The sequence below is a fragment of the Macaca mulatta genome, chromosome 5 (assembly GCF_049350105.2).
Source record: "Macaca mulatta isolate MMU2019108-1 chromosome 5, T2T-MMU8v2.0, whole genome shotgun sequence".
Classification (NCBI taxonomy): Eukaryota; Metazoa; Chordata; class Mammalia; order Primates; family Cercopithecidae; genus Macaca; species Macaca mulatta.
Window position 1 is genome coordinate 103,938,882 of NC_133410.1, and position 15,958 is coordinate 103,954,839.

Genomic DNA, 15,958 nt, shown 5'->3' on the forward strand with positions numbered 1-15,958 from the left:
CAGAGTCCCTGAGACAGGAGTCAGTTGGTGTGTTTAAGGAACTGAAAAAGAGCCATTATGAATGGGGCATAGTAAATAAGAGAGAAAATGATAAGAGAGTACATGAAGTAGTCAGGGGCCAGATTATTGATTGCCTTGTAGGTTGTGTTAAGGAGTTTAGATTATTTTCCTAATTAAATGAGAGGCCCAATATAGGATTGTAGTCATAGGAGTAAATCTGATGTGTATTTTTAACAGATCACCCTGAATACTATGGAAAATTCATTGTAAGGGAGAAATAATGAAAGCAGGAGACTGTCATGAGTATCCCCATAGTTCAGGCAAGCATTGTAGTGGCTGTGGAGATAGAGAGCATTGGATAGGTTTGTATTTTAGAGGAAGAGCTGATAGGTGTGTAGAAATATTGAGGTGGAGGGTAATGGAGAGTGGAAAATTGGTAAGTCAGTGAATTTGTAAAGAACTAGTTCAGTTGATAAGAGTTAATGAGAATGGTCAGAGTCAATTTGGTACAGTAAAAAAAGCTAATAGAATCAAGAGATAGCAGACTGAGAAAAAAAGGGTCCTTAAAATTTAAATTTCAGAGATGTTGTACTTGTTGATGAAAAATTAAAGGTTATGAATTTTGGAGTGCATGCCTGATGTATTCCAGGTGTAAGGCTTAGCCTTAGAGGAATATATCATTGAAGTGAAGAAGTCAAAGAATTTAATAGTAATATTATTTATTCAGTGATTGTACATGATTATTGAAATAATCATGAGAGATTGTTGGAATGGGGTAAAGAGGAAGGCAGTCAGTAGCTAAAACAAACAGTGGGTGAAGTAGAGACAAGACAGTAGGAAGGCCATATAGTGAATGGTATAGTGAGTCTCCAAGGACTTGGGATTTTAGAGGATCGAAGATGACTGATAGTAGTTAAAACAGTAACGAGGAGCACACTTGCTCTATCTCCAGGTTTATAAGAATAAGGCATATAAAAGAAAAAGCAACCTCTGTTTGAAGAGACTGCAAAGAAGGTATAGTAAAACAGTAAAGGGTTTATGAGGGCTGTGATAGATGGTGAAGTGATTAGATTAGGAGATGAACAAAGCAGTAAAGAAGTAAGAGTCCAGGAGATGCTCGATGACCCAAGGGATTTGACCTTCTGGTTGTGGCAGGTAAACAAGGATAAGTGGGAAGATTGATGGGATTAATCCTCAGAGTCCATTACAGGAAAATGGATACTGGAATGTAAGCTTCATGAAAGCAGGAAATTAAAGTGGACAATAGGATGTGTGAAGGTGCCTGACACAAAGTGGGAATTCAAGTAATTGTTTTTTGTTATTGAATGAATGAGTGAACGCAATGAGTGATTGAATGGGTGCGTTCAGGACATATGATCCAGAATATTTGGTTAGTGAGTGTGTAGCCACTTGGCTATTGTTCTGTAATGCCAACAGGACACTCTCACTGGAGCGTGAGGTACTGTGGTGGCTTTCTCAAGAAATGTGGCCTCTTTAAGGATTCACTGTGGGTGGCTGTTCAGTGGTACACATTCAGACATATTCTTTTATATTTTCAAACAGCTAACTTGACTCAACACTATTCATTAAATAATACATGCCTTTCTCCTCTTTATCCCGAATCTGAAAAATACCTTTATTGTTTATAAATTCTTTTTCTAATATTAGGATTATGTTAAAACTACAAAATGGCAGATTTTTGTTGCATATAAGAAGCTATTTCTAACTAGTATAAATTTTTGAAGTCATGGATCAGAATGATCCAGTGAAGAAATTGGTGATGGAAAGTGAGAGGGCCTAAAGTTAGTGATAAGTGCCCTGCAGTTACTGAGGAAGTCAGGCTTTTATCAGGGGATTGCTCCAAGTGACTTTTAAGTTGTCATTACACCTTAAAATCTTCATATTATATTTGCATTTTGTATAGATATAATACATGCTCATTCTTTACCTGGCTTTAGACCCTATAGAACATTTTCTATGTAGAGATCAAAGAATACTCTAGATAACTAAAGAATTTACAAAATACTAAGTACTGAACACTTAATAATGATAAAATCCGTTATAGGGTGGCAACAGCAGAGAAATGTGTACAAGTTAAGGCAGAGTTTGAAAGATGTGAGAAAATGGAAATTGTCATCAAAAAGCAAACTCTTCCCCTAACACAAATGTCTTAGTTCAAGCTGTTAGAAAAAAAATATCATGGACTGGGTGGCTTAAACAATGGTTATTTCTCATAGTTCTGGAGTCTGGGAAGTCAAGATCCAGGCACCTGTATACTCAGTGTCTGGTGAGGGACTGCTGCTTAGTTCATAGATGATGCCTTCTCACTGTGTCCTCACATGGTAGGAGAGAGGGAGCTCTCTAAGGTATCTCTTATAAGGGACCCCATTCATGAGCGCTGTCTGCCTGTGTGACCTAATCATCTCCCAAAGGCCTCACCTCCTAATACTATCACATAGAGGGTTAGGATTTTGACATATGATTTGGGGGTGGGGGGACACAAACATTCACTGTATAGCAACAAATGGTAAGTTCCAATTCCTTCAGCAATATCCCTTTTTTGTTTCCTTATCTTTTCCTTGCTTAAGTAAGTGGGAAGCTCCTAGAAAAATGATTTCTTTGAGTTAGTCCTTGTTTGCTCTTACAAAAAATCAACCTCATTTATATTTTTTTTAGTAGGGACGGGGTTTTGCCATGTTGACCAGGCTGGTCTCGAACTCCTGACCTCAGGTGATCCACCTGCCTTGGCCTCCCAAAGTGCTGGGATTATAGATGTGAGCCACCGTGCCAGGCCCCTGCAGCCTGGTTTCTGTTCTCCTCATTCCACTGAAGTTATTCTAACCATGGGTGCTAGTACAGTAGCTCCACCATATACCAAACTACTGACTTTAGCATATTACCAAGGATAATTTTAATACCAGCGTTGTAAGATTATTGGGAAGGATTAAATATGATGATACATATTAAGTGATGAAAAAATATATGCTTTTATTATTATAAATTATCATTAATGACCAAGAGCCTGAATTATGGAAGAACTTAGTTTGTTCAAGACATTGAACAGGTAGTCTAATGTGACTGGAGTTCAGTGAACAAAGGGAAAATTGGTGTGGAAAGGTACTTGAGAGGTTGATCATAACAGGTCATTTGGGGATTTGTAGAGCATGTTAAGCATTTTGGGTATTATCCTAACTGCGGTAGGAATTCATTGCAAGGTTTTAATCAAAAGAATGATTTGATAAAATGTGTTTTGTTTTTTCTTAAGGCATGTGGGCTATACTAAACCATGCCAGAAAACACAGGGGCTGGATGGGACAGGATTTGGCAAGAGAGGAAGCAAGAGAGCAGTTAGACAGTTCTTAAATCACTAGTATAAGTTAGTGCTTATCATAGTCTAGATGAGAAAGGGTGGTAGCAGAGAAGTGGGATAGATGGATGGTGTAATGAGAAAAACTTGGGACTATAATGCCCCCCCCAACCTCTGCAAACTGGGAAAACTGGGAAGTTGCCAAGAGACTAAAGAATGACTCAGGCAAGTCCAGCTTGATGAGTAGATGAGTTTATGAGGACTTACATACAGGTCACTACTGGACAGCAGCAGTATGGCTCCAAGAGACCCACAGCACCTCCCATCCCTAGGCTGCTTTTAAGCTAATTTTCTGGCTCTTTGCCATGTGTGTGTATGTGTGTGTTTGTGTGTACGCCGTGTGTGTGTGTGTGTGTGTACGCCCACACATGTGCGTGTGTGCATATAATAGGACTGTTTTCCTTGGTATATTCCCAGCCATGCCTCAGGATGTTTGGGTTCTCAGGGACACCTGCTCCTTGGCTAGGCACCATGGCCGTAGCTAACTGCCTGGCCCTCAAGGTTCAAGCATTGAATATAATACCCTTAAGTAACCTGCTAGGGGACCCGTCACACCACCGATGGATTAAAAATATAAATTTGGAAGTAGAGTCACTGGGACATGGTGAAAGATGATTTGAGATAGAGAGATATTAGAGGTACTAATAACTAAAGGGCAATTCAAAATATGGGCTACTGCTCATAGGGGAGAGCTGGGCTAGATATAAATCTGGACATTAGGTGGTATTGAAGCTACAGGAGAGAGTAATGTCACTAAGAGTACAGAGAAATAAAGCCTAGGACAGAGAACTCTCAGGAAACGGAATAGCCAGTGAAAGAATAATAAAAACAGGCAGGTGAATAGGGTTGAGGCACAGATGACAGGAAAAGAGAAGCAGTAGTCAGTTGAGCCAGACACTAAGTAAAATGAGGAATGCACACAAAACGACAAATACTGTATGATTCCACTGATAGGAAGTATCTAATGTAGTCATCTTTGGGCCAGGTGCGGTGGCTCACGCCTGTAATCCCAGCACTTTGGGAGGTTGGGAGTTTGAGACCAGCCTGACTAACATGGAGAAACCCCGTCTCTACTAAAAATACAAAAATTAACCAGGCGTGGTGGCACGTGCCTGTAATCCCAGCTACTTGGGAGGCTGAGGCAGGAGAATCCTTTGAACCAGGGAGGTGGAGGTTGCAGTGAGCCGGAATCGCACCACTGTACTCCAGCCTGGGTGACAGAGTGCGACTCTTGTCTCCAAAAAAGAATTAAAATAAAGTAGTCATCTTCATAGAAACAGTAGAATGGTGGTGGTTACCACGGGCTAGGTGGAGAGGGTAGGGGTAGTTGTTCAATGGGTATAGAGTTTCGAATATGCAAGATGAAAAACTTTTGGAGATCTCTTCCACAATAATGTGAACATACCTCACACTACTGACTGTGCACTTGAAAATGGTTAAGATAGTAAGTTTCATGTTACGTATTTTTTACCACAGTTTTTAAAATGAGGAATGCACATTGTCCATTGAATTTAGCCACAAAAAGGTCATCAGTGACCTTAGCAAGATGCAGTTTCATAGAGTGTTGGGGATTGGAGTCTAGTTGAGATGACTGAAGACTGACAGTCAAGTGAGTGTACTGTTATTTCAGAGTCTGGCTGGTAAGGGGAATAGGAAAATAGAAGGTAAAGATAGTCTGTTGTTTTTAAGAGAAACTACAGCATTTTAAAAGAGGACTCAAAGCATCCAGTAGAGGAGGAGAGATGGAATAATTGAGGCCACTGAGATTAAGGGAGGAGATGGAGTACACAGCATAAGAATGTTGCTATTGGGCAGTTGTCAGGACTAGGGTATAGAAAAAGAATTCTTCTTACTGGTCCTACAGGATGGTAAGGATGGTAAATTAGTAGATGGACAACTCACACCTGATTTGCTGGACAGATTGTTCACAAGGGACCTTATTGAACAAGTGCAGAGATTGTGCAGAAAAAGACACATTGCATCAATAGCTTTTTGTTCTTGTATCCTGAGAAAAGCAAGCCAAAAGGGAAAGACTTTATCTGGGAAAGAGAAAGTCTTCATACCTCTCTGTGGTGAGAAATGAAAACTCATTTAAGCAAGACAAGGCCAAAAATTTGGCTGCTGCAGATATGCTGTTAATCAGAGCTTCTTCCAACCTAAAAGGAGTAAACATTGGGGAATGTCAGAGTGAGAACGGACACTGATGTTTGTTCCATAGTAAATAAGGTAGTTTAAGATTTTGTCTTAAGTCAGGTTTTAAGAGTTTGGCTAAGCAACGAAGAGATAATCAATATGTGTAACACATGGGAAACCTCCCAAGTGCATTTGCTTGGAAGCATGGAGATCATCTCCAAAGGTGTTTCATGATTTATGTGAAATTTATTCTCAAATGGCACTCAGCTTTTTCCAGTCAGCATATTTCATGGAGATGTTGGAAGACTCAACTTCTCCAAATCCTTTTTCTTTTTTTCTTTTTAATCTGTCCTGTGGTAATATGTAGATATTGATAATAATTCATACGCATATTTTCTTTTTTCCTGAAATATTTGTAATATTTTAATATCATAAAGGACATTTCTTTAAAGGTATTTTTGGAACACTATCCATTCCTTTGAAGTTATCATGTGTCCACTTATGCAAAAATCTGTTTAGTCAGAATTGTGACACAGTCTTTAGAAGGTACAAATGTGTTTCAATATACAAATATTGTGAATTCATTATTGGGAAAAAATAAATTTCAAGCTTTTATTCACAAATATTTGTTAACCTTATGGTAAGCATTTTGTTACACTTCATGTATAATAGTAACTATTGATGTCAGGGAACTTCTAGTCTACTGAGATTGTCTGGATTTAAATAATGACACAAATTGTATAATAATAACAAATTCTATGAGTAAAAAGTACAGACTGCTATGACAGCACATGACAGGGGCAGCTAAGGTGGCTTGGGGAATCAGGGAGGCTTCTGGGAGGAGGTGACGTTTAAACTGAGGCCAGGAGGATGCTTAGGAGTTATCCCAGTGAAGGTGTGGTAGAGCGAGGGCTGTAGACAGTGAGGAGTAGGAGACTGTGCAGAGGCCAGGAGGGGGAAAGAAGCAGGGCCTTTTTCAAAAAGAAATGGAAGGCCCAGTGGACTGGAGCAAGCCAAAGAGAGTGGACAAGCTTCATGACATAATACTGAAGAACAGGTAGCCCAGGATCACTTAGAGCAGGGCTAGACTAAGCAACAGACATGATCACATTTGTATTTTTCAGAGTTCACTCTGGTAGCTATGTGGAGAAGTTATTTTCTAGGACAGGGGTCGCAAATTTTTTTCTGTAAAGGTCCAGATAGGAAATGTACTGGATTTTTCAGGCCATATGGTCTGTCACAATTGGTCAGTTCTCATATCATATGAAAGTAGCCATAGACATATGAAGAATGAACCTGGCTGTGTTCCAGTAAAGTTTCAATAAAACCTTATTTATGGATGCTGAAATTTGAATTTTATATAATTTTTGTGTGTCATCATATTATTATTTTGATTTTCTTAACCATTAACCATTTAAAAATATGAAAACTATTCTTAGGCCATACAAAGACAGGCAGGGCCTGAATTTGGCCAGCATGCCATGGTTTGCTGACCCTTGTTATGGTTCTTATGTTTCTTATTCTCTTAACCTTTCTGCTCTATCTCTTAAATAATGTTTTAGTTCTATCATAACATTTTTCTTCAGCTGTCTACATTTTTTCAACACTCTGGTAAAGGTATGACTAATGTGGAATAAAAAACAGGAATAGAACCTCTCCTTTTCTATTTTTTAATTCATTTGAAAATCAGTGTAAAATGACTGACCATTCTATTTTTTTATCCGCAGACTTTTTTTTTTTTTTAATGGCTAATTTTGTATTTTTCCTGTTTTATTTTTCTTCCCAAAGCTTTATACTTGATGCTTTCTTTTTATTGAACTTAACATTGAGTTTTTCATTTTTTCTTTACCTGGCAATAGTTCTTCTAAAATTTAATTCTGGCATTCTAAATAAAAAATAGTACAGATAACAAAAAATCAAAGTAAAGAATACTCAAAACAAAGCCCTGCGATTGCATGCCACCATCTGTTGTACGAGCAGATAAAATAGTTTGTTTACATCAAGACAAACAACATCCATATAACTTCAGATCTACAAACACAACATTCTGATGTGAACTTTTTGGTTGCTTTCTTATAGGACACTTTTAGGCAGCTGCCTCACAATGTGCTGGAAAACATTATATAGTGGAAATAGTACAGGCAGACCTGGTCCAAATTCCACCTGACCCTTACTAGATGTATGGTATTGGGCAACTTAATTAACTTCTTGGAGCCTAAGTTTTTTTAAAGCATTCAAAATACATAGTCAGTGAATGGGAATTTCCACTTTCTTTTCGCCTGTAAGCATAATATTTTATTACATAGAAGTAGTCATGTTAAAGAATTTGGGGGAAAACAGCCCATATTTTGTGGTGGCAGAAGTGTTGGTTTTTGTTTTAACCATTTGTAGATGTGAAGTAAAAAAAAAAAAACAGTGTTCCCAAAATTGAACTAATAGACATTTAAAAGATGGTATAGATGATAAATGTCTTTTGTACTTTTCATTACTATTTCCTTTGCCTTATATATTTTACTTCTGAAAACTTAGGTTTGACAGTTCTCTGGAAGACCTGCCTAAGAGTGGACCTCACCCACCTGCAACTCCTCAGGTGTTAACCATTGGTAGCCAAGTGGCCATACTTTCTAAAGTAGCAACTACTTATTCTAGGTAGACTTTTCCTTCTTGTTTCTAAATTTCAAAACTGGTAGTGAATTTAAGTATACTAAACTGTTTGAAAAAGAAAAGATGATTGTCGATTACAGAACTGACATCATTAACATATAGACGAGAAAGTTTAGCACTCAGCCTCAAAACAGCACTTCTCACTGCTTTTGTATTTTTATTTTGGTTTAGTTTATAACTTCTAATATAGAATCAAGAAATCTCTTTTATTTATTCACTTTGTGATTGGAAAAGTTAACTTGCTGGCTTTGTCATAAGTCTCCTTTTCTGAATTAGAGCATTTGCCTCAAAGACAGGTAAAGATCATACACAATATGTTACCAGGTGCCCAGCCATTTTCTTAAGATATTCAGATAAGTAACTGCTTATGAGATATCACTAGATTCTGCTGATACTAAATCCTTTTCTATTATTTGTGATACACTATGATGAAAGAAGTTCATTACTGTTTCCTTCCTGGAGCAGAATAAATTAGCTGAATTATTTTTTTAAGTGATTTTTAATAGACTAAAATTTTCTAATTTCTAATTAGATTTTCTAATTCTTATTATTCACCACTACGTCTCCAAATAGTAACCATTGTCTCAAAGATGCAGAGTAATTCAGAAACTCAGAAGTGGAATCACATGATAACTTTATTCTTCCCTTTGACATTCATGCTACCTACCCTGCTCTGCCATTGATAACATCTTTCTTTTCTCTTTCCAGCCCCTGATGTTTTCTTTTCTAACCATTCACGACAGTTGTCAAAACTTAGCCATACAGTTTAGTTTAATGGATAGACTTAGATAGATCAAAAAAATTACTTAATTCTGTGTCATTTTGAAAACATAGCTTGCAACTATTAATTTTTTTTCTAATGGTTTTTGTAAAGTTATAGCCTATGGAACTTGGAAGAATGACTTATCAAATTCTTGTGATAGGAAAAAGAGACTTATGTCAACCCTCATAGTTTCAGACATCTAAGCTCACTTTAACCAGAGGTTGAGTTTGCTACGTAATTACTTTGTGTTGGTGGCCATTGAAAAAAGTGGTCATACTGTAGTGATGATGCTCATTGATAACTTGCACCCATAATGAAGAAGAGAGACTACAAGTTTCACACTATGCATTTTAGACTCTTTTTATTTTACTTAATAACCAATCTGAAAATCATTACAGTCGTAATGATAGGATATTCATTCCTGTCTAGGCATTTGTTCTTTTCTGAAAGGCCAAGGGAGAATTATTATTTTAAGTAATAAATACTTATTAGTTCTGAAGATAAAATGCTATGCCTGCATTTAAAAATGCTTACAGAACTAACTGAAAATAGAAATATGAAACTCAGCAAAAAAGGTGATGTTTTGATCATATTCACTGGAACATCTGTTTATTTTTGCAAAGGTCCTTTCCCTCCTTAAATAGCTTTACTCTCAATATTTTAAACAATTATCTCTTTTCATGTTAATACATATTGCTGCTTCTCAATAAGCAGTCAGTTGTACCTGCTTCTCCTGAAAACATAAGCCTTATTAAAATGTCATGTTGTCAGTGTATATCGTCTCTAACATAAAGCTCGTTATATAGAGGCTTTTTGGGAAAAAACAATTTTTCTTCTTTCTATGCTTATAGAAATTCAAACTTCATGTTTAGATTTATTTTCTGCTAAGTTGTTGGCAAGTCAGTCTTCAAATGTGTGATACAAGGTAATTTTAAATAGGAATACAGTTAGTGAACTTAAATACATTCAAAAGTATTTGTATGTCAAAATCAGCTTTATGGAGGATTATACATCAGCTTTTATCTTCTGAGAGAAATCATAGCAGCAGTAACTAAATGACCTGAACTCCTATTACACTTCTGACACTTCACACTTTTATAATGCCTAGATATTAATATGGAATGGTTACTCTCTTGTATTTATTATGCTACCCTTTCTCACTTTCCTTTTTGTTCCTCTCCTGTTTTTCTTTCCCTACCTGTCAGTTTAAGCAGCTCCACAGGAAATGTGGAAGATTCTTTTGAAGGTTTTCGAAACTTTTCTACCTTCTCTTCTCCTGCTAGATACAGTGCTGCAGTTCTGAGCAGTGCAGCTGCTACTGTGTCTGCTGTTATTGCTGCAAAAACCAGGTAGAACTACACGTGCAGCGTCTGTCTGATGCAATCTCAGCGCTCTTCATTGTCTTACAATTCACCTCAAAGAAAACATATCTGTTTGAAGCAATCATAGCTCTATTGTGAGCTCTTAATTGTGTAGTGGATATTTTAGGTTGTGGATGAATCTCACAGTATTTGTTACTGTTTATTTCTTAAAAATCACCTTTTAATCTCTCCATTGCTGCTATTTATGGATGGTATTTCTCAGTTGCGTGGATTATTACATGTTGTGTGCTTATTGGCACTTGGATTTTTACGATTTTCAGGTTTTATATTTGAAACAATAAAGTATTAATGAGTATTTTAAGTTTCTATTGATTTTATCTTCTCCCACGACCTTTAAAGGGTGATCTGAAGACTACTGTCCCCTAAAAAAATAAAATTGCATCCTTTCCCAAAAAGAAATAAATTGGTTTTATTTTCGTGGTTTGGGGGTTTTAGATAATTTCTATAGTCTTTAGAGCTTCAAATGCTTTCTAAATGATGGCTGTGACCATTTTGGTGAAAATCTAATCAATGTTATATTAATGAGTAAAGCGATAGAATAAACTCTTGGTGCTTCTTTTATCCTCCTTTGCTGCTTTGTGCTTCCCCTCCGTCCTCCTCTCTCTCCCCACCCTCTTTCTCATAAAGGAAATGTTTCAAATCACAGACCTTAAAAACTACTGTCGTCTATTGGTAGTGCGATTTTTGACTTAAAACTCTTTCTAAATGCTTACCAGGCTCTACACTCCTGAAAGATATCACTCGCTCTTGGATGCACTTTGCATCAGTCCTGTCTCCAAGCCTTTAGCTTTTTCCTATCTGCAGTCCTCAAGGAAATCAACTGGCTCTATCCATGTTAAGAAAACAAGGTACTGTGGGAGCAGATATGGCAAGTGGTGGTTTGCTGTTAAGGATACTGCTTTCTCTAACACATCACCACTGTATTAACAGGCCGGGTGACAACATCCTAGAGCTCTAGGGATTTGCGCCCAATTTTGAATTAACTGTAATGTCAATGCCATGCTAATGCACAAGCACAGTATGTCCTATGATTATTAACTCACCTTTTAACCTTTTGTGACATCTTTCCTTAGCATACTTGATGTTTGGTGTGCAATTCCACGTAATTGTACAAGTATTTAAATTGCAGTAGAATTTCTGTCTTTTATTGCATAGATATAGCTGTATTAGAATCTTCAAATGTTTAGTAAGACATACCTTTTGGAAAAATGAAAAATAATAATGATCAATTTTGATTGACTACATATTCTAGTTCTTAAATATGAAGGTTTTGCTTGGAAAAGCAACTTAATTTCCACTATTTGGGAAATGCTAAACACCAAAATAGATTTTTCTATTAAGCTTAAGGATTAAGCCAGAAATTTTTAGGCATAATATAAAAATAAAAATATCACAAGTGTTTACTAAAGATATAAACTCAGTGAAATAACTGTATACAATGATTTTTGACAGAACATAAAATCAGTGGCAAAGTATACAACATACTTAGTGAAAACCTGATATAACTAGGCTATATAACTGATATAACTGATATTGATTAGATGTTTGTATTCTAACCACTGTTATAGAGATTTTTCAATATATTTACCTGGGCCAGGTGCAGTGGCTCATACCTGTAATCCCAGCACTTTGGGAGGCCGAGGCGGACGGATCACGAGGTCAGGAGTTCGAGACCAGCCTGGCCAACATGGTGAAACCCTGTCTCTACTAAAGATACAAAAAATTAGCTGGGTGTGGAGGTGGGTGCCTGTAATCCCAGCTACTCGGAGACTGAGGCAGGAGAATCACTTGAACGCAGGAGGCAGAGGTTGCAGTGAACCGAAATCGTGCCATTGCACTCCAGCCTGGGCGACAGGGCAAGACTCTGTCTCAAAACAACAACAAAATATACATATGTTTATTCTGGGTAACTTTTAAGGGAGGTGTTTAAACAAGGGAGAAAGATGATAGTACATTTTTCTCTAAGACAGCACCTGAAATTATATATTTGCAGAATTGTAAGTGTTCAGGGAGCAGAAGTCTTTCATTGTCAGGGCTGAGATTGTACAGAGGCAGGTTACTGACGTTGCTTAGAGTACGCTTTGAGTACTTGAGTACACTTATACCACATTTTTAGAACCTGGTAAAAGCTATAGATCCTCTCTCCAGAAAAGTACCTGTGTGCATATACATGCAAAAGTGTGCATGCATTTATGGACTGACTGTGCTATCTGTGGCCCCACCTCTAGAGCAAGTATTAGTAGTCATCACCATTGCTTATTAACAGTAGGACACAGACAAAATATAGTTTGATATTGAGAGAGGGAAATGGTTTCTAAAAAGATAGTCTAGTTGGCATTCTGGGGTTTCCTGAGGAGACCCTTGCTAACTTAGTGAGAGGGGTACCCAAAAGACCAGATACATTTTATCTTGTATGAGAGTAATCATAAAATGTGTCAGAGACATTTTATCTTGATTTTTACTTTTGTGTGATAGTAATCTTTAAAAGTGTAAATATAGTATAATACCAAATTTATTTTTTCCATTAAAATATATTTTTCCATTAAAATATATTTCCATTATAATATATGTTAGTACATCATATTTTAAATTTTGGTTTACAAACTCTAAGTTAAAGAATTTTGCTTAGGAAAATATTAAAAATTTTCTTCTAAATATGGAATTCTGGAAGGAAGGACACTCGTTACTCTCTCTACATGTCCAGGTCCTTTAAAGGAGTCCTGACAGAGGAATTCTATAAAATAAACAATTGCTCGTAACTAAGGCCTTTCCAGAAATACTCCTTTCCTGCCATTTCAGAATCTGTATATTAGTATACCATTTTTTGGTAAGACTTTAGCCAAAAACTGTTTAACTTAAACATCGATAATTAAACCTGTGATGTACAGTTGTCTTCTTTAAAATGTAAACATGTAATTAGAATAAGTTACTCTCAAAAGTATTCTTCAAGCAGAGTTTTTCTTTTGAAAATAGACTTAAAATTCCCAAGTGTTCTTAATCTGTATCTGAGCTTTATTTGTTGTAATAGTTAAACAAATGTGGGAAAGGAATGTAAACTCAAGATAAATCAGGTTGCTGACACTGAGAGTTAGCTTTTCTTCCTTTTCTTTTTCCTCATTAGCTCCATCTTGAAAATAAACTTTTGCTCTATTAGTGTATTTGTCTCTATTTTCAGTTTTTGAAAAAATGAAACAAAAATCTTGGTATTCTTAAGATAGAAGTCATATCAATTTATTATTTCATTTCAGTCCTTGTTTATTTGGCAGATTAGTTAAAATAACCATATTTTAATATCAGTATCTGTGGTATCAGCCCAGGGTATTTATGGACTTATACCAATTTCCTCATTAGAATTATTTAGAAAACATTTAAATTTTATTTAGGATTTAGGTACACCTTAAACAATTTAGATTCAGAAAAAACATTTGAATCATGAGTTCAGAAATAAAATAGCAATCTAAGTAACAATGCCATACTATATTAATACATTAATCATTAATTTTAGAAATGTGTTGCTAGTGATTATTGATAATATTTTATTCCCACATATAAAATAATATGGCCAGTGACTTTTAATCCATTCTTTTTTTTTTTTTTTTTTTTTTTTTGAGATGGAGTCTTGCTCTTTCACCCGGCTGGAGAGCAGTGGCGCGATCTCAGCTCACTGCAACCTCCGGGTTCAAGTGATTCTCCTGCCTCAGCCTCCCAAACAGCTGGGACTTCAGGCATGCGCCACCATGCCCAGCTAATTTTTGTATTTTTAGTAGAGATGGGGTTTCACCATATTGTCCAGGATGCTCTCCATCTCTTGACCTCGTGATCCACCCACCTCAGCCTCCCAAAGTGCTAGGATTACAGGCAGGAGCCAACGCGCCCAGCCAATCCTTTCATCTTTAGTACAATGTTTGTTTTTTTACAGAGACGAGGTCTTGCTGTGTTGCCCAGGCTGGTCTCGAACTCCTGGGCTCAAGCAATCCTTCTGCCTTGGCCTCCTAAAGTGCTAGGATTACAGGCATGAACTACTGTGCCAGCCAATACCACATGTTTATGTGTTCTCTTTAAATAGTAGCTAATCGTTAAAATTAGGGGAAAAATGTTTGGTTTTTAGAGGATTGGGCATCATATATTCAGATATGTGATTGTCTAGATAAACCCTAATAGTCTTCCATTACAACATTAAATGGTTCAATTAAATTCTGTCCTCAGAGGAAATTGAACTTCAGATCAATTCTGGATTTAAGCATAAATGGAAAAACTGCCTTAGTAATAACTTAGATTTCTATGAATTCTTTATAGTCTACTCCAAGCCCTTTGTAACTAAAGTACTGTTTAAGATTTAAACATCTTAGGCCTCTGAAAGAGAATGTATACAAACCTCTGTGCAAAAGATATCAAAAACTGAAATTTATTTAGCTTGTATGATACTTACCCTGTGGGAACTTTAAGAAGTATTGTGTGTTTTTAAAACTGAACTGAGGAAGCAAGATTTTGTCTGGGGTCAATACCCTGCCCCCAAATGATCCACAGTACATCCAAGAAGCAAATTTCTGAGTGCAGATGAAGGATGCTTGTTTAGTAAATGTACTTATAGCTAATTTTATTATCACCAAACCAGATATTACAGGATGTAGAAGTAAGAATCTCTTTTATTTCCTGAGCATATACTCTGTGCTGGGCACTGCGCTAAGTAATTTGTATGTATTATCTCATCTCTTATTTCATTATTAACGGTAACCTTGGGATAAAGGTGGTATTTTTATACCATTTTACAGGTGAGGAAATTTGCCAAGTTTAAATAATTTACCTACAGTCACAGTAAAGTCCACAACCTCAGGTACTTTATAATGTAGAGGAGGAGACAAGATGCATAAAGAAGTGACTATTAATAGTAATTTTAAAACAACTATTACAAATCAGTGTAAAATTATATGCCATGCAGGTAACAAATGTCCAGAATTAAAAGGAGTGTCTCTACTGCTGGAGGCTTGAATAATTAAACAAAATAATATATGTTAATTTGAACACAGTGCATGATGCATATTATATTTACTTCTATTATTATTATGGATAAGATGTGGATGGGTGTAGAGAGAGAGTAGGAAGATGTACCTCGTATGTAGAATCTGGAAAAAAAATGTAGAATTGTGGACAGACAGTAGGGGTGGCCAGAATATAGTTTGTATAGCATAGTGATACAATCTAGACTGGTAGATTGTAGTTTTATCTTAGAAGGCTTTGTGTGTCATGCTGAAACATAACTGAGCCTCCCACAGGCTAAATGGCTAAATTCGTTCTGCAGCATTCCATCCTCTGCTTAAGTAGCTTCTGGTGACAGGGCTCTCACAGAAAGCCTCATTAGGCACAGATTTTTTTCCTTTGGAAGATTTTTTATATTAGGAAGCACCTTTTATTGAAGCAAATCCATCTCACTGTAGATTTCACTCCTTGAAATTAGGCAAACAATGTAGTCACATAGAGTGAATCTGCATGTCAGACATTTGAGGATGGCTGTCATGCTTCTCTAGGTTTTTTCATAACCTGGGCTGCTATTACCAGTTCCTTCACCCAAACTATATTAAGCTTGACACTGAATTCCTCTTTTTTAAGTCAGTTTGTCTGGCAGCTCTCCTGGAATTAAATTTTAATTCT

General features: G+C 36.5%; 1 protein-coding gene across 16 annotated transcripts in view; it reads left to right on the forward strand.

Annotated features, from left to right (window-relative positions):
* Positions 1 to 15,958, forward strand: part of PDLIM5 (PDZ and LIM domain 5) — a 210,719-nt gene that overhangs the window by 143,676 nt on the left and 51,085 nt on the right. For 9 of the 16 annotated variants that reach the window (XM_078002012.1, XM_078002013.1, XM_078002016.1 and 6 more), the window contains 3 exons: positions 8,030 to 8,149; positions 10,133 to 10,276; positions 11,026 to 11,157. The exons of 5 other annotated variants lie outside the window; for them this stretch is intronic. In XM_078002012.1, the coding sequence (XP_077858138.1) occupies positions 8,030 to 8,149; positions 10,133 to 10,276; positions 11,026 to 11,157 (396 nt within the window). The remainder of the gene's footprint in view (positions 1 to 8,029; positions 8,150 to 10,132; positions 10,277 to 11,025; positions 11,158 to 15,958) is intronic. 2 more of the 16 variants (XM_078002014.1, XM_078002015.1) reach the window with 1 other exon arrangement.